Raw genomic sequence first — 22,111 nt, forward strand, 5'->3', positions numbered from 1 at the left:
ATCTCCCAAAGGTCTCTGCTCCAAATACCGTCACCTTGGTGGGGGGCAAGGGGGTGGTTAGGGCTTCAACATATGAAGAGGGGTGAGGGGGATGTAAGCACTCAGTCATAATTCTGTCATTTCCATGTTTCTTATCCAACTAGACTAATGAGCCCCTGGATCAGGGGTCAGCAACCATTTTCTGTAAAGGATCATGTAGTAAATATGTGGACTCTGAGAATCATACAATCTCAGTGGCAACTATTCAACTCTGCCCGTGTAAGGCTGCACAAAAGCAGCCTTAAACCTTCTATAAATGGATGAGCATGACTGTGTTCCAAGAAAACTGTATTTATGGATATTGAAATTTGAAGTTCATGTAATTTTTATGTCATGAAATATTATTTGACTTTTGTTATTTTTTTCAACTGTTTAAAAATATAAAAACATTCTTAGCTCGTGGGTCTCCCACTAACAGGCAGCGGGCTTAATATCCCTGTGGCCCATAGTTTGCTGACCCCTGTCCTACAGCACAGGGATTCAGAGAGTTGTGAATTTACTTGAAATCTATGTCTTCCCAGGATCTGTCTTGGTCCTGAAATTCACCGCCCTCCATAAATGCTGATAGAGTGAATTAACTCATGGGCTATCCTCAGGTGTACAGGTGACTTCGGGACACCACTCTGCTGATTTTCAGAGAATGAGCAAAATGTTTTCCTTTCTTAAACCAAGAGAAGAAAATCCAGTCATTGTAACAATGACTGAAAAGAGGGCAGGAGCCTCCCTCTTGTGGGGCTCCATGAAGGTTGTAGGAGAGTGAAGAAAGATTTTCTTTTTAACCTGAAGTGTGGGGATTTATACTTCACAAATAGACCTATAGAACGTGATTTGTAATAAGAAACAGATTTCTCCCCTGAAGATAAATGGAATGTCCCCACCTCCCAAACTGAGGAGAGAATTGTTTCCTCTTTACAAAGGAAACAAATTGAATTCTCAGAGGAATAATCAGAGACATTTTTTAAATTGTCATAATAAGCAAGATATGGTTTCATGAATGATGAAAGGGAGGTTTGCTTTTCTTGGGTCTTGACATGCTGGACTGTTTGCAGAATCAGAATAGCCTTTCTTTCTTCCTGCCTAGTCTCTGTCCCTCGGCATTTTATCAGCACCAAAGCAAGGAGTATGTCTGCAGCCTGAATGAAGTTGCTAGGCCCGTTCCAGTCCACTGACCCTCTATCAAGATGTTCTCTTTCTTCATAGCTCCTCTTCAGTACTCTCCTGAAGGAGGTCCCAAGTTTTTCTGTAAAGAACTTTATCAGTCCCCGTTCCCCAGCCACATTTCCATATAGCTATAGTTCATTAGGGCGCATGGAAGGGGTCGTCACAGATAGGAGATTTGCCCGAGCACAGGGCTGCTACTTGGAATGAGCTTGGTGTATGCAGGAAACCTGCCAGGATGGACAAAGTGTTTGGGCTACCGTTCCCAGTGACAGGGGCATAAGGCTCAGACCTCTTACCTTTGTGAAGGCACAGAACCATGATGAGTTGAGGGACCAGTGCCATGTACCTGGGTGAAAGTCAGTGTCAGCTGTGTGTTTGGCCAAATGATGTTGCGCATGGGTGCCAAGAGTTGATATGTGAATAAGAGTGGTTGGGAGAAGGAAAAGCTGCAGCCATTTGAACCAAAACCCTTAACTCCCCTGGTCTTTGCTGGGTCCTGGAGACATGAGGATTCTCCACACATAGCCCACAAGGATGAAAAGGGGACAGAGTCCATTCCTTCAATTTCCTGGGAGTTATGAGAGCAATGGGAAAGGAGCTCTGACAATCTAGATCTGCCCTCTAGAATTGATGCTCTGTGATGCATGAACTGGGATGTTACTTAATCTCCAGGACTTAGTTTCTTGTAAAATGGGGATAATAATAATAAATGCCTTATACAATTCTATGAAGACTCAGATGAATGGTGCCTAAATTCAGTAATTCAACACTGTTATTATTAATTATCATTATCATTTTGTACTAGCCATAATCATTTCCTACATTTTCTAAAAATAATACTTCATGTGATCTTGAAATCCCTCTGAGAGTCAATAGGTGCTATTAACCCATTTTGCAGATGAGAAGAGTGGAATGCCAAAAACCACACAATTAGAAAGTTGTGGAACCCGGTCATGAGCTATAGCTTCCGGTCTTATTGTCACTGATTCTGTGTCATTCTGTGTCATTCTTGCAGGGGGCAGAGTCATGTCAGCCTCATGGGTGATGCCCAGGTGTGTAAGAAGTGTTCTCTGCTCTCAAAGAGCTGTCTAGTTGAAATGTGACTAGTCTTGGTCTAAGAAGTGGAGAGTCTACATACAAGTGGAAACCACTTTTACTGTCTCCGGCAAGAGAAGGCAGGCCAGGAATTGACTAGGCAGGAGTCTTAGATGGCGCCATCAGATGACACCCAGAATTTTCTTGTGCTGAACCTGCAAAGACCTGTCTCTGATTTCCTGCATGTCACTCGGCCAATTCCCCCCATGTGTGAAATGAGCAATGAAGCCAGCTCTCTGGTAGATGGTGTTAGCTCCAAGTTGCATCACATCCCCCCCTCCTTCACAACAGACCTTAACATTATTCTGTGATTACTTCGCATCATCCTTCCTAAATGTGCATCAAATTAAAGAGTTATTAGGGCATGGCAGGACATGTTTATGGGGAAGAATTTCCTTTAAAGTCACAGCTCAGCCTGAACTCACTTTATTAGTGTTTATACAAAACTATGTAGTCTGTTCCAATGCAATCCATGTTTATATTCCTGCAGCAATCATTGCATTCCTGGGACTGCTCCTTCCTGTTTTCTTAAGGCTATTACTGCACCTATATTAAAAGTTAATAGTGTGTGTGCACTATGACTGGCCAGGATTGGAGATGTGCACCATTCAGAGAATGATACTTAACCAGGACATTTCCTATAAATTCCATACACTCTGAAATGGGTGCAGCCCAAGAGAACAGAAAGGAGATGTCCTGGTATCCTTAAGAACAAGGACATGGGATGCATCCAGATTTCCTTGTGAGCACTTTCCCTATCGTTCACTTCTGTCATGTGTGTGTTGTGATTCTGGCTAGAAACATTATTTGTATTGATTTGCTCAAGGCAGTCCTAATTCTGCCTATTTACCTGGTGTAATTATTAATGGCATCCCTTTTGACTCACAAAAGCTTTCAGTTTTGGTTGATGAATTGTATGGTTGCTCCAGTCCTAACTGGTTCCCAGATTTACTGGTATAAATGAAATACTGACATTGACTTTGGTCTCATGCCATTGTCAATGCAGAACAAATGTAACTCTCAGTTAAATCTGTCAATAAAGAGTTCAAGTCACATCTTTCAGTCATTCTGTAGATGTTTATTTGTGCTTTTTATGTGCCAGGCTTTGTGTTGAACACTGGGGATTCAAACATAAATGATATATGACCCTTACTCCAAAGAAGTTAGGTTTTACTAGTTTGGTTAAAATTGTGAGTATATTACAAAAATTCTCTGATCAGATCATTTCAATTTGGCCTTTCACCTTTCAAGACTTTGTATTGATTTCTTGAGAGTTGATTGTTAAAGTTCTCCGATACTGACAGCTAATTGTCTGGTTATAAATGCCCATATGTACCTAGCAGTTTGTGAACCTATACAAGGGTCTTAATCTCCTCATGCCTCCATTTGTTCAGCATAAAATGGGACTGGAAAAGCAGTGGCCTCATGGGCTGGTTGTGAACATTACAAGAAGTTCTGAATGTGAAATGCTTAACATAGTGTTGGGTGCATGGTAAACACCCAATACACGTTGACTCTTGCACAACAATTACTCATTCTATAGGTATTTATTTAGACCCTGATGAGAGGGCTGACTGCAGCTTATATACCTCTGTTGTTAGGACTTAGCAGGCCCTTCTTTAAAAAAGCGTTGTTTAAGGTAATGTGTGTTAATGGGATTGAAAGCCTGTGAGGATTATCCTGGGAGATAATTCAGGGTCAATGAAACCCTGGGAGATCAGCCATCTTATTTTCCTACTTTTACAGATGGGGAAGTAATTCTTCCAAGCTCATGCTATGAGTTAGAAACAAACATACTGAAAGATTAAGGATGCCTAACATATATAACTTCTTTTTCATTCTTCTTTATTGACAGATACATCAGTCAGCACAGAAAAGGTTATGCTGCAGAAACAAATACCCCAAATGTATCTATTGTGAAACACAGTAAATTGCATGGCTTCCTCATATCATAGTCCAGTGCAGTCAATCTGGGTGGTCCATGCTCCAAATAGTCACTCAGGGACCCAGGCTCCTTCCATCTTAAGAAAACACCATTTTTGACATGTGTCCTACACATGTTCAAGGAAGACTGGAAAAGAGAAGGGAGTGTAACATTGTGCAGGATGTTTTATGGCCCTACTTAGAAGTGACGCATATCCATCCACTTTTCTTTAATTGGAAGTCAATCACATGGTCTCATCTTGATACAAGGGAAGCTAGATAATTTAACCTTGCTGTTTGCCTGGGAAGAAAATTAAATCATTTGTAGAACAAATAGCATTGTCTTGACCATGCCATATCCAATAATTTTTGCCCCATTTCCAAAAGTTGATCTCAGTCTCCTCTGAGGTTTCTGTTTCCTGACTCCCAGAACTTGTGGAAGGAGCCTTTCATGTGCTTACATGGACAGTGTGGGGAGGGTTTTGAGAACAGGTCTTCCGAGAAGAGTTTGGAAGGATTTGAGATTCCTGGGCATTTTCGATTGGTCACCTGGAGGTTGTTGCTCAGCAAGGATGAAGGTGTCTTAAGTTGTCCTGGAAATCATTTGGGAAGGAACTTTTTTTATTTTTTATTTCCTGAGGGTAAGAACTGGCATGTCCTGGGTGTGTCATATGGGGAGACATCTCTGTGTGGCTGCTTTATTGAAGGATGTGTCAGGATGGACTAGGAATATCTGGATGAGAACTGTGGAATATACCAGGCCGCTTCAGCGTTAGTTAAGCACCAAGATTCCATCAATCCCTTCTGCATGTTCCTTATGCTCACAATTTACATGGCTAGTATTCAACAAATTAATGGCAGTGTTTACTTACTCTTTTCAATGTGGACAGCCCCATGCTAGCATCACCTTATCCTTTTACTTAATCCTCACAACATCCCAAGAGGTAGGTATTTCTGTTATACCCATTTTACAGGTAAGGAAACAGATCTTAGGGGTGAGTCAGTAACTTGCTTGCAATCACTACACTGTACAATATCTAGTAAGTTATGAGCTTGGGCTGTCTGATTCCAGGACCTGCTTGCTTTATATCCAGAAGCAGGGATCTCAAATTCAAATCCAGCAGGTAATGTAAGTGGTTCGGATGGATTGACAAATGGCAGGGTGCATGCCATGTCTGATACAGGCAATTGCCGCTTAACTCCAGTTTATAGTGACCACAAAAGCCCAAGGTTATCAGATTGTCTGATTTTTGGAGCTAAGCCAGGATTCCTGATTTGTGTCTGAAATGCTCCCAAGTTGGCAATTAATTTACAAATGTTAAAATCTTACTGAGGACCAGACTAAACATATCTGCAGGCCAGATTTGACCCGGGAGTACCAATTTGCAAGTTCTACTCTCCTGCCTCCAGCAAAGAACTAGCTACGCCCCCTGGATGCCCTTTCTTGCTGGAGCATGAAGCTGAGCAGAGCAAGATGGGTGGGCTGAGAGTCCTCCTGCTGCTCATAGAGAAAGAGTGGAGGACCGTGAGCTCCCTCCTCCCTGGCAGGTCCTCACCACCACCACATCCAGATTGCCCGGCTGTCTGGCCCAGCCCATTCTCCTCCCTGCAGGTAGCTGTCTGCACAGCGCTGGCTGCAAAGTTGTGCAGGTGTAAAATTATATATGCGAGAGAGTTGCCAAGCCAGAAATTTAGCCCAGGGAGGCTCAGTTCCCAAACAACTGAGGTGGTGTGAAGCCAGTTTTTTAAATCAAATTCAGGCATTTCTTTCTCCAATGTGTGTATGTGTTTTTAAACTCGTAGTGGTTATGTAAGGGAAGAGCATGAAGTGCAAAAGTAAGAATATAATTGAATAAAGCCGCTTGTGCAAGTCAGGAGAGGTCGAGCGTGAGATGGGTGCTTCAGGAGGGAAATCTGCAGGGGAACACCACTGCCCATCAGCTGGTGGGATGGGGGCTCCAGGTGTCTCGAGCATATACTATGTTTCCTCTCTCTCAAGGAAGATGGGTGGATGGCATTAAGTCCTCTGGGCTGGAGAAAGGAGGCAAAGAGAGAAGGAGACTCGTTAGGAATGGCTGTCTGAGCTATTCCTAAGAACTGCTCTTTAGATCATCAAAGAACATCCTCATTTAGTCAAATTTTCCAGAGTCTTGATGGCTTTAGCCCTGCTGGTCACTTCAGTGAGAGTTCTATATCAATTGGACTTCTTTTTCTAACATTTTAGAGGAAGGGGAGGCGATGTTGCATGAGTAATACATATTTACTCTGAAAAACACTGACAATACTAATAAACAAAATATAGAATGCTAAAAAAAAAAAAAAAAAAAAAACCACCCAGCATGCTCTGCTCCAGAAAACTGGTGTCCGTTTCTCTGAGTGTCTCCAAGGGCCCTCACTTTACCCGAGGTGTCTGGGAGGAAGTGAGGGAGATTAATCTGTGGTTTTGGCTCCCATGGAGCTTCATGCACTCCTTTGGGAGACACAGCAAACACACAGGAAATAGGCAGACACACGAGGTGGAAGGAAATGTGATGAAAGGCCAAAATGAGTTGTGCAGCGGCTAAATGATGCAGTTCAGAAGTTCAGAGAAGGGGAAGATCAGCGTAGGATGGAGAGGCTGGGGGTGCTGCAGAGAGGAGGGGTGGAAGGCTGCACAATGTCTGGAAGGATTGTATCCCAGCTCCCCAATGCTGCTAGAACCAAGGGCCACCAAATGGGTGGCTTAGAACGACAGAAATGTCTTCTATCACAGTTCTTGGGGCTGAAGTTCAAAACTGAGGCATCAATAGGATTATGCTCGCTCTGAAATCTGTAGGGGAGAATCCTTTCTTGCCTCTCCCTAGCTGCCAGAGGTGGCTACCATCCTGGGTGGTCCTTGGATTGGTGGCCCAGCTGTATCACTCCATATCTGCCTGTCCTCACATAGCCTTCTGCCTGTGTGCTTCAGTCTCTTCATCTTATAAGGACTCCCATCATGTTGGAATAGTGCTCACCCTGGTGGCCTTATTTTGTCCTGATTACATCTGCCACGATTTTATTTCCAAATAAGGTCACAAGCACAGGTAGCAAGAATTAGGACTTTACAATATTTGGGGGAGGGGCATGGTACAACCCCTAACATTGGTGGTAGAATTTGCCTGGAGAAAAGAGGTTAAGGACTTTTGAGGGAAGCAAATAGCAGGAATATACGTGTCAACGAAGAGCATGACACAACTCCCGGATCTGGTAGATGGTCAGCAAATGTCTATGGACCAAAAGAAGTAAGCATTAAGTGAGGCAGTGATGAGACCCCCTCCCCCTCTGGCTGTAATGCTATTATACTACTAAAGAAATTGGCATTTTGTGGAAATATATCTAGGTGCAGAGGACAGGTTGGATGTCAGGGGAGAGAGACCAAAAGCAGACCCTACCTGACATCTGTGGCTGTTTACTGCAGGCAATGATTCTGCCCCATGGATGCTCCACAATCTGGGTGCCACCTGCCTCTGTGACCCCATAGGGTGCCATTCTGTTCTAGTCAACTGAATCTCCTTTCTGTTGCTTTTTTTAAAAGATTTATTTATGCCTACAAGAACTGGGGTACAGGCCAGAGGTGTGGGAGGTGAGAGGATTCACCAGAGACAGAGTGGGGAACAGAACAGGGAGACTGTCTGAAATACACTGCTGAGGGGAGCAGCGGGCGAGACAGGAGAGGTCTGCTGCCCCATGTGGGTTGCTCCCTGGCTGGCTGGGGATCGAACTCATGCTGCAGAGGCTGCGGATAGCTTCACAGTGCTGTGCTTAACACCTTGCGCCACCAGGGAAGCCCTCCTTTCTGTTGCTTTGACCCTTCAAATGCTTTCTCTGCTCAGGGCCTTGTGTTTCTCTGCCTCAACTTGAACACTTCTCTTTTCAGCCTCTGCCTTTCATTAGGCCCCTTCTTTCCCTTTGGGTTTCACAGCAAATCTCTCTCCATAGAGACACCTGTCCTGACCCCCCTAGCCAGTGCCCTCACTTCCTCTCACCACCACCTTTATTCTCTTCACCTCACCCTGAAATGATTTCCTACTTATTTCCTTGCTGTAGTCTGTGGTTCTGCTGCTTATTTGTGGTTGCCTGTCTCCTACCATGTTAGTTTGCACTTGTTGTATGATAATCTTACCACAAACTTGGCGGCTTAAAACAATTCCCATTCATGATCTGACAGTTAGCTGGGAGCCTCTGCTTCAGGATCTCACAAAGCTTCAAATCACAGCACTGGTTGGTGCTGTAGTCTTATCCAAGGGTTCAACCAGGGCCAGATCCACCAGCTCTCCAGGTTGTTGACAGAATCCAGCTCCTTGCAGCCTGTTAGACTGAGGGAGTTGGGTTCTTACTGGTCACCCTCAGTTTCTTTTGGTTGTGTATGGAGGTTGCCCTCAGTTCCTTGCCAAATGCCCCTCCCCCAATACGGCCACTTTCTTCATCACAGGTGGCAAGCCCTCTAGCAAAAGAACATTTAATTGTATGTAACGTAATCACAGATGTAACATCATTCACCTTTGCTGTATTATACTGGTGAGCATTAAATCACTAGGTTCCACCCACAATCAAGGAGAGGAAATTATATGAGGGTGATCACACAGGAGGCAAGGATCACAGAAGCCACACCCACCAAGAAAATGAAAGTTCCCTGAAAGGAACTGTTCTGTGCTTCAGTACTTTATTCCTAGCCACAAACAGTGCTAGGTCCAGAGTAGGTGTTTAATGGAAGCTTACTTTAGGAAGAAAGAGAGGCTAGAAGGGAGAGAGGGAGGGAGAAAAAGAGAAGTCAGGAGGGGAAGGAAGGAGGAAAGAAAGGAGGCTGAGGGAGGAGAAAGGGTTAGTTCTGCTATTCCCTGCAAAAAACTTTAGTAACCAAAACAATATGCTTCCAGTTATCCTAAGGCAATGCCTCTGGGCTTTTACACATGCTATTTCTTTGACCTGGTTCCTTTTTTCTTCCTCTCACATATTCCCATGCCAACCAATTTGGCTTTGGCCAACTCATCCTTGAGGTCTTAATTAAAATGTTCCCTTATCCTAGGTGCCTCTTCTGACCCTCACAACCTGATCATATCATGTTCTTTCCTCTATACTCTCCCATAAGCTTTTTTTCTTTCCTTTGGCACAGCGTAGAGCAGGAGTCTGTACACTACAGACCCCAGGCCAAATCTAGACCTCCGTCTGTTTTGTAAATAAAGTTTTATTGGCATACAGCCATATCCATATTAGTCTATGACTACTTTCATGCTACAAAGCAGAATTGAATAGTTGCAATACAAAATATGACTGGCAGCATCAAAATTATTCACAATCTTGTGCTTTAAAGAAAATGTTTGCCAAACTCTGGCATAGAGAGTCTATCACAGTGTGTGGTCATTGCCCCTTTATTTATTTTCACCCCACTAAATAGTGCTCAAGGGCTGGGAACATGCCCTTCATGCCATCACAGCATCAATATTGTTGAGTGAATGAATGAATGAATGAATGAATGAATTATCTATCTGTCAGAAACAAAACAGGTGGAAAAACTCAAAATAGGATTACTTGAGGGGCACTGGTATACAGGGAGTCCATTTCAGAGCTGTGGATGTGGTTCAGGGAAACCAGCACTAGAAGCAGTGGGGCTGTTATCACCTCCAGGCCGGAAGGGATGAGAGGAAACAAGTGTTGTGGGACCAGGAAATGGTGGGTCATATAAAGTACTGGCCACCTTTGGTGAAGACCAAAGGTAAAGCTAGCTGGTGACCTCTCAGGGAGGGAACCAGGAGGATACATGCTCCTGCTTCACTGTGCTCACTTCCTCCCATCTCCTACTCAACTCAAAGAGGCACAGGAGTCAGCCCTGTCCCATTCAGGTCAGCCTCCCTGAGTGGAGAAAAATGGAGAGCAAATGATTGAAACTGAGTCCAAATTCTCCTCACCGACTATTCAGGTTTGATTGGAATTCTCCGTTGCTGGTGGTAAACCGGGGGTCAGGCTGGGTGTGATGCATCTTAATTCTGATCCTCGTATCCCTTTCCTGTGTAGGGCTGCCCAGATCCCACTGTGAGATCTTGAACGTGAGTACGTCACATCTTTTGAAGGCTTGTTCTAGAACTTGTGCTCAGATGCTTCACTTCTCTGTGATTCCCACATGGTTGTCACACACTCCCTTCCCATTGCCTTCAGAAGGTTTTCTCCCTGAGTTCTTGCTCTTACAGCTCTCTCAAATCTCTGTCCACTCTATGGAATCTACATCACACCTTTTAGTATTTAATTTTATATATCCTTACATTTCTTTCTGTGTATCTCACATCTTAGTCCACCTCCTCAACTAGACTCCGCACTTCCTGAGGGCAAGGATCAAGCTGTATTTTTTTAAGCCCTTGGTCTTGCACTCCCCAAATAGAACTACAGATCTCAGATTTGTCAGGACTTCATAGGTCTTGTAGTTTAGCCTCCTGCCAATCACAAGTATTCCTTAGGTGTCTTGCTCACCTGCCAGTGTGCTGCCAGTGTGCTGCCAGTGTGCTGGTGTACCTCTATAATCGGAAACCACTGTGTTGGAAGGCAGCCCTGGCCACTGCACCTTATGTTGAGACCATGGCTTTTATCCTGACATCCAGAGGACAGCACCCCAATTGTATGTGTGCAGGGCTAGGTGTCCGTGAAATCCGATCTGAACTGGTGATGTGTTCTCTAACTCTGTATGTTTCACCATCACAGATAAACCTCTTCTTTGAAGCCAATCTTAACCTACCCCTCTGCATCCTCTTTCTTCCAGTTATTGGCTATGGAGGGAAAATTACCCACTTCAAATGTTGTTGAGAAAGTACTTTTTCAAATACGTGTTATCTCTCAAGCCTCGCTGGCAGTCCAGCAGAGCTGGTGTTTTCAGTCATATTTTATAAAAGTCTCAACAACAATACCAGCAACTGGGGCTCAGTCCTATCAAGGGGCTTTCCCAATGTCACACAACTAAGAAGTGAGTAAGTGGATTCTCAAGTCCATGTCTTCTGGGTTACAGTCAAGGCCCTTCTCTCCACACTATGCTGCTTCACTGGGGGGTAGTTTTTACTCCTCCCCCTTCCCAGATGTGCCACTGCAAAAAGAAAATTTTGCGGGAATGCCACAGAATGAATCAAAAGAAGGGTATGAATAGACGTGTGCCAAAAAGGGGACAGCAAGCCTGCCCTAGAACATGTCTGTTTCATTTTTTTCCAATGTTATTCTTAATTCTTCTTCCTTCCCCGCCCCATCCAAGGTGTCGAACAGATGTGAAAATACCACAAAGCTCCAAGTAAGTCACAGCATTGATTTATGATTCATTGATTCGAAAGGGGAAAACTAATGCAGCTGACCATGTGATGTCTGTTTATGGAGGCAACATGGTCAGTGATGAGCAACATGGCAGAAACCAGATCTGGGTAAAAACAGCAAGAAAGCACATCCCCCTGGAGTTTTCAGAGGAGCTCAGCATTCAACTGACTCAGACCTCCCTGGGAGACAGGATAGGAAATGGGCCATCTTGGCTGGAGTGGGAAGCAGAGAAGTCACAAGGATTATCCCTTGGTTTCTCCAAGAAATTGTATTATGTTCTATTTATTTGTTCATTTATTTATTTATTTGTTCATTTTTCTTTCAGTCAGTGGTTAATCTGATGCAGTGGAAAATGCATAGACTCTGGTTCTAGGTGGGCAGCACGATGTGATGGTTAGTAGTGTGGCTTCCACATTCAGATAGCCCAAGTGTGAAAACCTCAGTCCCTCCACTTACTGCTTGTATGACCTCTTGGCAAGTCACTTTATTGGTAAAGTCTAAGTTTGGGTGAAGGTAGGGGAGATTAAATGTCAGCTTCCTTGTGAAAAATGGGATAATAATAAGACCTACAACATAGGTTTTGTCTGGACTACAGAGCCTAGACATAAAGAGTTTAGCACTGTGCCTGGTCTGGGGTTTGAGCCCAACACAGCACTCATGTTAGTGTTCTCTCTCACAGATTCTGTGAGCAGGAATTCTAGAATGGTTCAGCTAGGTGACCTGGCTATAAGTCGTTGCTGGGGCTGTGATCTCAGAAGTCCCTGCTTTTTTGTGCCTGACATCTAGGCAGGAGGGAGTCACACAGCCAGGGATCAAACAACAGGGGCTTCCCAGTGATCCCTATTTCCCCTACCTTTCTCTCCCTGGTTCCCTCACAATGTCTTACCAGTGGAGGTTTTAGGTCTACCCAAGTCACTTATTGGCCTCATCTAATCCAGCTCAGACCTGCCATATTCCTATTTGTGACCCCGACCCCCCATGTCACAAAACCCTGCTTAGGTTCATGGAAAAGGGACATAGACTACCTTTTGAGGGCAGGTGGATCAAGTAAACTTGGCAGCCTGCTTCAGAGCCACCCACCTCCCCACCCCAAGTGCAGATGCTATAATGGCGTCCCCAACTAGGATTGTCCCCATGGGATCATGCCTGCTGATGACTCAGAGCTCCCACCAGACTGAGATGTACTGATTCACCAGAGGCTAAAAGTTAAGGTGGCTAAATCTCAGTAACGGTGCATAGAGTGCTGTACTGGGGTGTTGGGGGCACAGGAGGTTGTGTAGCCTTGTTTCAATCATTCCCCATGTATAGCCACACATATCTGCAACCTGGCATTTGTGTTCCCCACCTTCCAAGCTCTGTGAGCAGGAGGCTACCTAATGCAGGGGAGTTCAGAGAAGTCAATCAAGTTTCTCAGACTCACACAGCTGTGGGTGAGGTGTGGAACTGTGATCAGCCCCTTCCCTGGCTTTCCTCAAAGCCAGGTACTCCCTGACCTTCTCCTTGGCCCTGTGTATGTTTGGGTAAGGAGCAGACAGCCAGAGCTCTCTCTCCTCGTCTCTACACACAGAAACCAGGAAAGTGGGTGTTATAGAAATGCCTTGAGGGATATGTGGGGGGAAAGGGCTGTTCTTGGTGCTGCCATGCTATTGGCCAGCCACAAATATGCCCCTATTTTCACCTATAAGAAGAGAGCACACCAGTGGAGATTCTTGGGGGATCCCAGGACTCATCTCTCCGTGCAGAATTTGGGGTGGGGCAGTCAGCTGCTCTTGGTGCACTGAAATTTCAAAGTGGAGGCGGCAGGGGGAGGGGGGATGCAGTTCAACTAATTATAGTAATAATAGCTGCATGATTGAGTATTTAACAAGGGCTGGATAAGCGCTATATATTCATCATATCATTTAACCCTCATAAAAGTGTCACCCTCATTTTGGAGATGGAGAAACTGAGCCTAGAGATGACGTGACCTGCCCTTAGGTCACTAGTAAGTGGCAGGGAGGCCAAGCAAAGGCAGGACTGCTTGCTTCTGGAACTCAGCCTCCCCACAGGCCTCACCCCAGCCCCCGCTCCTAAGTCTTCAGCATTTCAGCAGCACTCTTTGTGCCCCTTCACGTAATAAGTATTAATTGAAAATATTGGTGCCACAGCCGCTAGCACAAGCTGCTGAGCTACTATGCTGTGTCCTGGTAATTAAACTCTTCATTGCATTGTCATATTCATGGTTGTCAATGTCCCCAGACATCCATCCCAGGGGAGATGGAGCTAGGACGAATACACCAGTGGTTCATGTGCAAGCGCAGATTCCAGTAGGTGCTGGTGTCTAATCCTTGTGTGGGCAACTCCTTTTGATTTCCCAGGTAATTCTTACTTTCCCCCAGTCCAGGGGCTTGTGCTACTGTGTCTCTCCATCATAAACTCCTTAGAAACAATGTGGGTGCTTATTTGAGATAGTAGAAAACCGGATAAAACCCCCAGTCCAGGGGGTTGTGCTACTGTGTCTCTCCATCATAAACTCCTTAGAAACAATGTGGATGCTTATTTGAGATAGTAGAAAACCGGATAAGAACGGGAGGTGGCTCTCTGGTGAGGTTACTCAAGAACTCACTTGATTTCTATATTATTTCCCATATAGAGAGTGATCCCTCCTCAACCTTGAATTTTTTTTCCTCATACAAAGTGCTAGAAGTAAAACATCATTTCCCTTTTTCTTTTACTTGACTCACACATCTTTCTGAGGCATAATTGCAGGATGGTAACGTTAGGTCCTGACTAGGAAAAGAAACTGAATATTTGGATAGGGATCCATCATTGGGAAAATGGCCTCTTAGTACCTTAATGTGCTGGAGGAAAACAAGCCAATTTACAGACACATAATTGATACTCCAACAGCCAAAACTCTGAAAAGTTTCTTATAAGGGAGGCATGATAAATAGGAATTAATCTATTATTAAGAATGGTAACATTATTCATGGTTCCTTTTTTGGAATCCAGTTTTCTTAGATAATTTTAGAGAACACAGGCTATTTATACATTTGCTCAAAGGTTCATTCTTTTTCTCTCTCACAAATTTTATTGATTTGTCAGTCATTTATATAACTATGTCATTTTGGAAGTACAGTTTCACCCCTTTATAGCTACACATGCTTCACTCACCCTCCACCACAGGCCCAGAGCCAGTACCCTACCCCCACCTTTCCCCCTTCTCAGCTTTGGCTTTCTGTCCTGGTTTTCTCCCACCCATGCAGCCTCCTTCTTCCAAACATCAGTATTACCCTAATGCTTTCAGTTCTTCTAGGTTAAGTTCTTCTCTCTGGAGCCATTGCCAGGTGCTTAAGCTGAGAAGTTGAGGCAGGAGTAACCTATATAGTGGTCTTTCCTTAATATATGAGAATAACAAGGTTACCTCTACACAATGCCATGTTCACATTCTGTTATGTTGGGCTAAGTTGCTAAATGAGATATGGTCTTTGCCCTAAGGGAGTTTGCAAACTGGCTGGAAAATGGATAAGTAGGTTGTAGGGTAAGGTAAAAAAGTATCAGGCTTTTCTGCCCTCCCGACATTAGGATTGATGATGGATCCCTGCAATCCTGAATGCATGCCTGATGCTGGGCACCTGGAGTAGGGTGTGGGCAAATGTAGATGGGATTCACCTGGGCTGAGAGACTGGGCTTATAAGGGCGGCGTCAGGAGGAACAGCAGAGCGAAAGACAGCAACAGGAAGGAAGAACAGAGCAAAAGGAGCAGAAAAGCAAAGGCTGTGAAAGAACTCTGGAGAGCCCAGAAACAGTGGAGATTTGCCGGGGGCTAGGAGGCCTGCCAGTCTCCTGGCCCCCTGGTACCCCTGTCTGCTGTATACCTGGTAAAATCCCAATAAAAGCCTGAAAACCCATTGAGGGCCCTAGGACTCCTCCTTAACCCATCTGCATAGAATCATAGAAATCCTGCTCTGTGCCCTTCCTGCCACTACGTAGGTAGATAGAGTCCAAAGTCTGTGAAGATTACTTTTATTTCCACTAAAAGAAAATTCAACTGAAAGTAGTCTAAGCCAGAATATAAGGCAGGTGGGACAGACTGACTATCCCATTTCATGGAATTTCAAAATACTGAGGTATCTGACTTCAGGCATGGGTGGATTCAGGTATTCATAGGACTGCACCAGGAATAGGTCTCTTCTCATCTCCTAGTTCTGGAAAACTCTCTCGTCCAGGTGACAAGATGGCTTTTGACAATGCATGGCAACTTAAAAAGCATGAGAGAGAGAGGCGGGGAACTGAAGTCATGTACACATTCCTGAAACAATTACTGTAGTCAGGAAGTGCTTATTTTACTTTTAAGCCTGACCTGGATCAGGTCATCCTTGGTTCTGGGAAGAGAGGTCGGCCCCCTTGTGTGACATGATCTAAGAGTTGAAGGAGGGGATTGTCTAAAGAAAGTTTTGCTACCTGAATAAGGGGCAACAGAAGCCAGGGAGGTCATGAATACTTCCCTCCATACGGTGTCCTTAAGGCTCACTGGGCATGCTACTGGGTATCATTAGTCAGAGGAGTTGATTCTCCATGATGTCCCTCCAATCCAGGTCAGTCTGGGTTGAGCAGATCTTAAGGGTAAGGCAAAAGTCTGACTCATATTTTCCCTTCATTTCAGTGACCTGGACAGAAATAATATCACCAGGATCACCAAGATGGACTTTGCTGGACTCAAGAACCTCCGAGTCTTGTAAGTAGCATGATTCTCTCAAGCACATTTTCATTTTCAGCTTTGTGAAAATGTTCTCTTGACCTGATATCACAACCCCAAGCACTGGGCAACAGGAGTTCACTGGTTTGCAGCAGAAAGTCCTTCATTAATGTGCCCAAGCTTTCACAGGTGTCTCGTTCCGTGTCTCATTGCTGCTGGCTGGGCTAGATCGATGGAAGAAATCAGTTCCAGTGACAGGGAAAACAGAAGGCTATCCATGAATAAATCAACATGTGCAGCTTGTAGGATGACAGCAATGTCAGGTTGACTAACCATGCTTCCCCTCTATAGAGATTATAATTTCTTCTCCAGTCTGTGCATTAAAAGAACAATCAGGACCAAAGTTATTTATCTTGTTGCTTAATGGAGAGGAGAGGAGGAGGGAGGGAGAGTCAGACAGGGTCAGAGCCCCTGCCAAATACCCACAGCTGTGCAGACAGGTAGCAAATTTGAGATGGACATTGGTGGAATAGGAGAGCAAGGAGTACCAGGTTTCATGCTAAATACTGAGCACATTCACCCATCCCCAAACCTGTGGACAATAAGCTGCTCAGATGTTTGTTGACAAGTCTATCATATTTAGAGGTTCAAGAGAGGAACAATTGACTTCTCTTTCCTTCTTTACTCAGAAGTCAATTTTGACCCATACGTGTGGCTCCAGACCTGGAGTCAGTCAGTGATTGTTCACTGCCTTTGTTTTGTCATACCATCTTCTCTGCATGGCTTTACTATTAGTCGCTGCTAAAGTATTGGAATCTGAAGCCACCCCTTTCTTTTTAGTAATAGCCCTTTATAATATGATGAATTTTTTTCTAGGTACAGGAAATACCAGGTTCTGATCCTGACTCAGAATGAACTTCCCATGTGACTTTGGGCAAAGTACTACCTTGTTGAGCCTCAGTTTCCTCATCCTATAAAATAGGGAATGAACAGCCTATTAGTTTGCTGGTGCTACTGTAACAAAGTATCACAGATTTGGTAGCTTAAATAGCAGAAAACTATTCTCACTGTTACGGGGGTCAGAAGACCAAAATCAAGATGTGGGCAGGGTTGGTTCCATCAGAGGGTATGAGATCAGGATGTAGTCCAGCTGTCTTTTAGCTCTCAGTGGCCCTGCTATTCTTGGTGGTGGTCTTTTCCAGTTGTCGTCACTCTATGCACGTCAGTCCAAACTTCCCTTTTTTATAGGCACAGCAGTCATATTGGATTAGGGCCCATCCTAATCACCCCATTTTAACTTGATTACCTCAGTGAAGATCCTATCTCCAAATGAAATCTAATTCTTATAGACAGTGGATTAGAACGTCAATGTGTAATATTTTTTATTTTTTTATTTTTGAATTGGGGATATAATTCAACCCATAACAGTTAGGGTCCATCTAACTCTCATTGTTAAACTCATAATGTTTTATGGTTTTAACATTTTCACAACCAGTCTACTTATGCTCACTGCCACTTGTTGAGTATTACATATAACATTGTTTTTCTGATTGAGTTGTAGGTCGTGGTAATGATGATGATAACCAAGATATAAATAGTATCTTCCATAGACCAAGCTCTATGTTGTGTAGTTGAAACACAGAGATCGGCATGATTATGAACCGTAGTCTGCCTAGAAGAGACAGGCCCAGATGGGTTCAGTGGACCCAGATTCCTAAAGCAGGTTACTAAAGTACAACCCAGAATGTGTGCTTTTTAACCTCCCTGCAGTTGCCACTGTTCTTCTGCATTACAGAAAGCTTAGAAAGCCAACAAGGTGCCAGTCTACCCATTGTGTAAAACAGCACCGATGTGCAGATGGTTTCCTGAGGTTCCCTGAGCATCCATGTATAGGGACACTGGATCTGAATGCTGGACCTCCACCTGGCAGTTTTCCTCTCTCTGTGTTCTCTCTTCCCTGGCCTGCATGTTCTCCTCTTGCCATTCTCAAAGGGAAGACCCTCCCCTCTGCCAAGTCTTTCTTTTGTCCTAAGCATTCTTGTGTCTGTGAAGTGATTGGCTGCTCTGACAAGGTACTGAGTACTTAGAACTGAGACTGGGGCATAAGTGGGGGATTCCATGTCCCAGTTTTAGGGTAATTTTTATTGAAGAGATAAAGGCAGTCAACTCTGATTCTGGTCATTTGTCACATTCAAGAACAGACACTTAGCTTCTCTATTTTTTCCCACTTCTTCCCCCTGCATCTGTGAGAGATTTCCTTTCATACAAGTCAGAAATTTCACCTAATGCTTCATTTTCTAACAAAGTCAAAAATAACCCTTTGATTTTCTTACCATTACATCAGGAAGACTAATAAAAATTCCAATTTCCATATCAGCTCTCTGCAAATAGAAAGTTTAAAATAATCACAAAAGATCATATTAATATCATCTGGATGGTTTACAACATTCCTTGAATACAGTTTATCTTTTCAGTTAATTAGGACATTCTTAGTTTGATAAGCAATGCCAAAGCCCTCACCCTCCACCCCCACTCTACAGACTCTGTTGATATACTGTGTATCATTTTCTCCCTTATCAACTCAAGGACAATCACATTCAAGTGGCCTTTTAGTACTGTGAAAGAATCTGCTGGGTGGGATATCTGAGATGCTTTCTAACACACACACCAAAAAATAATTGTGTGTGTGTGTATCCAGACATTGAAACCATATTTTCCCTCAATCTATTCTTTTTAGCTGAGTAACCTAGACAACTGTCGCTTTTGAAAAGCTTTCTTCACACCTTGGTGCATTCCCTAAATCTGTTTCTTATTTACAGTTTATAGTGAAGCCAGAAAAGACTCAATCATCTTGAATAATTTGAGCTTGCCACCCATTTCCATGCAGAACTGTTCATAACAGTGCAGGTGAATGGAGAAAGTATATAAAATGAAGATTGGGGAACTTCTTGCCTCATCCAGAGGCAATTTTCCCTAAATAAAGTGCATTCAGGAAGAAGATGTAAGAATTGCCCATAGCAATTCTTTCTCCCACTGACTGGAAGCAGGAAAAGATCTCTTCTGGTGGTATCAATTATGTTCTCTTTCTTAGTAGTCTTGTGCAAGAACTCTGCAATGCCCACAATGTGGGAAGCAGCTTTATCCCAAATGGGGTTAATAAAAAAGAGTTAAACTCCACCCCAGCCATCATCACATGGGGGTGATTTCCGATTCTGATCCAGTGTTAAAACTAAGGGGAAAAAATGCCAAAAGAACTGAAAATGAACACAGCCTGTGTTCCTCTAACTCAGAACAGACTCAGTCAGGGACAGCCCTTCTGAGTGTCTAGCCTTTCCCGGAACTCCTGTCCTTTTGCCTCTGGTGAGTGAAGTAAGAATGATATCAATGACTTTAGCACAAACTCCTGAATTGTGTCTCAACTTAAAAGTCTGAATGGGAGGATCATTGTTCATTCATTTCATTCATTCTTTTATTTATCACATTGTTTATTTTTTTTTTTTTGAGCCTTTTAAGGCCAGGTACTGTGCTAGACTCTGATAGATCTCGGAAGGAGCCCTAGATACCTTATAAGTCATGATTCTAGCTAAAAAGAGATGACACTCACGTCGGACAAATGAGAAGAGCTAAATAAAGAATTATTTACAAAGGTGTGGGTCATGTTAAGAGAAACCAAGAAGAGATGGTACAGTTCCTTGTGGCCAGTACAACAGGGAGTCACAGCTGCCTTCTGAACCTCAGAAGCAGTGGGAGAAAGTGGTTCTCCAGCCAAGCAAAGGTATGCCTGCCAGACAGGTAGTCTTAGGTGGAGTCAACCTGAAGTGACTCGTCAGGGAGAAAGCAGGGAAAAATCTTCCAACTTTTTTCTTTTCCTAGCCTTGATCTCTTGGTGACCCTTTTGATGAACCCAACAGGAAGCCAGAGTCAAAGAAGCAGGCAGAAGTCTTGATGAGGCAAGTAGAAATGAGCCTCCATGGCCTGAGCAAGGTGGAGAAGGAGCAGATATCAAACACACTTATATTTGCATTTTTCCTACTCTCATTTCTGAAAGAAGCTAGTGGTATTAGATGAATTTTTATAGAACCAAGAAATCCTTCACAGTATGTTGGAGTTGGACCATTCCAGAAACCCAGAGGAATGTGACTCTCAGCCACCCTAGTGTTGCCCCTTGTTATAATTGGGATGTAATGGCCACAAGCTCTGTGATGGATGGATTGATAATAAAAACCCAGCTGAACAAACCCCTAGTCACTAAGACTGAACTGGTCCCCTGTTTAGCAGGGTGTGCTGTGAGAGTCTGTTAGCATTCCAAAACCCTCCTTGTGCCATATGGCAGAATGGAAAAGGAAGAGAAGGGAAGGAAAAGGACATTTATTAAGCCTCTAATTGTACTCTAAATCCTGGGCTAGATAATTTACATGCTTTGCTCCATTTTTTTTTCCTTGATAGGAATTAATGATGTTTTATTTTCCCTATTTTAAAAAATGAGGAAACTGAGTCTCAGAGAGGTAGATTAGAAGCCCAGGGTCACACCATCAGCTAATGAGAAAGGGATTCTACAGTAGATCTGGCATGCACACCAGACTGGGAGTGGAGGTCTGCCCTAGCTAGCCATGGTACTTTATACAAAGAATTTCTCCTTGGGCAAGTGTCTTGACTTCTTTGCTGTGTGGTGTCCACATCTGTTACATGAGGCGCTTATAGGGACCAGAAGTGGATGAGGATCATGGCAAACTGGAGTCCCAAGTGGCTCACATATCCTCAATTCTCACCAAGTGTTGATGCCTGTAGATTTTTCAAGAGGTGTTTCTCATGGGCTTTTGTGTGTGGATGTGTGTATTTTGTAAAAAAATAAAACAAAAACAAACAAAAACAAAAAACCCACTCTTAAATCTTTAAAAACAAATTTCAGTATATCACTGAACCCAAGCAGTATACCTCTACAACTCTGCTACTCTATGTCAGAGACATTATATGTTGTAGACTAACTTTTTTGTTGATATAAAATCAAAAAGTGCCATGACCTGAGGTCCTCTTTAGTTTTTCATTTCTTCAGTAAACCTTTATTAAGAGACTGCTGTGTTAGGCCACTGTGTTACATCTGGGAGTATGATGATGAATGGAAATTCCTAACTCTTGGTTGTTAGGCCTAGTGGGGAAGATGGACTTGAGCTGCAGTCAGTATCAAGTCAGTATCAAGTCAAGAAGTCCAGGAGAATAGGGATCATTCCTGTCTATCCAGGAATCATTTAGAAATGAAGGTGAAGCCTCCCCAAGATTACCCATTCTTTGCTACAGGTGCTCCATGGCTTCCCTTCTGTCCTAATCCAGAGGCATCCATGGCCCTTCCTAAATGGCATCTTCCAAAGAAACAACCTTCCATCACACAACATCCCTGCTAAATCCCACTCAGCCACCAGGGTCAGTCCAGAGGGAAGCTGCAGTTTCCTTGCTTCCAGTCTCTACCACCCAGCTAATCCATTTTAAGAAGCCATTTTTTTTTTTTTTTTAAGTTAGGGAAACAAATGCCTCATTGTATGCTCAATTCTTAGGGTATGCCACATGCATGAATCAAACTCACTTAAACGGAGCGTTTAGGTTTTTTAATCACTGGCATGAAGCCCATGACAGGGAGACCTAGCTTTGTGACCATCATTCTCAAGCCAGCAGCAGCCAGGCCCAGGGGATGTGGGTTCCTGACACTGCCATTTGTCCAATAAGCGCTTTATCCTTTCTTTGGGGTGACCCAGAGACAGAGTGCGTGGAGAAGGCCCTTTTCAATGAAGTATTTTTGAATCCTTGGAGGAGGGAGCTATGAGGGAAGAGATGCTGAATATATGTGTGGCTTTTTAAAAAAGCAGCTTTTACCTCTTCCTTTTCTGTGCAACATCCTGCAGTGCTTGGGGGGACATTTGC

The 22,111-nt window shown here is 43.8% G+C and overlaps 1 protein-coding gene across 2 annotated transcripts in view; it reads left to right on the forward strand.

The window, feature by feature from the left end:
* The window catches only part of SLIT3 (slit guidance ligand 3), a 610,824-nt gene that overhangs the window by 27,676 nt on the left and 561,037 nt on the right, over positions 1 to 22,111 (forward strand). Inside the window, exons 1-2 of one of the 2 annotated variants that reach the window (XM_054691196.1) lie at positions 11,409 to 11,500; positions 16,166 to 16,237. In XM_054691196.1, the coding sequence (XP_054547171.1) occupies positions 11,424 to 11,500; positions 16,166 to 16,237 (149 nt within the window). In that variant the 5' untranslated portion in view covers positions 11,409 to 11,423. Of the gene's footprint in view, positions 1 to 11,408; positions 11,501 to 16,165; positions 16,238 to 22,111 lie in introns of those variants that run through there. The other variant, XM_054691197.1, reaches the window with a different exon arrangement.

This window comes from Talpa occidentalis, unplaced genomic scaffold, assembly GCF_014898055.3.
Source record: "Talpa occidentalis isolate TD23 unplaced genomic scaffold, MPIMG_talOcc4v2.1 talOcc4.9, whole genome shotgun sequence".
Lineage (NCBI taxonomy): Eukaryota > Metazoa > Chordata > Mammalia > Eulipotyphla > Talpidae > Talpa > Talpa occidentalis.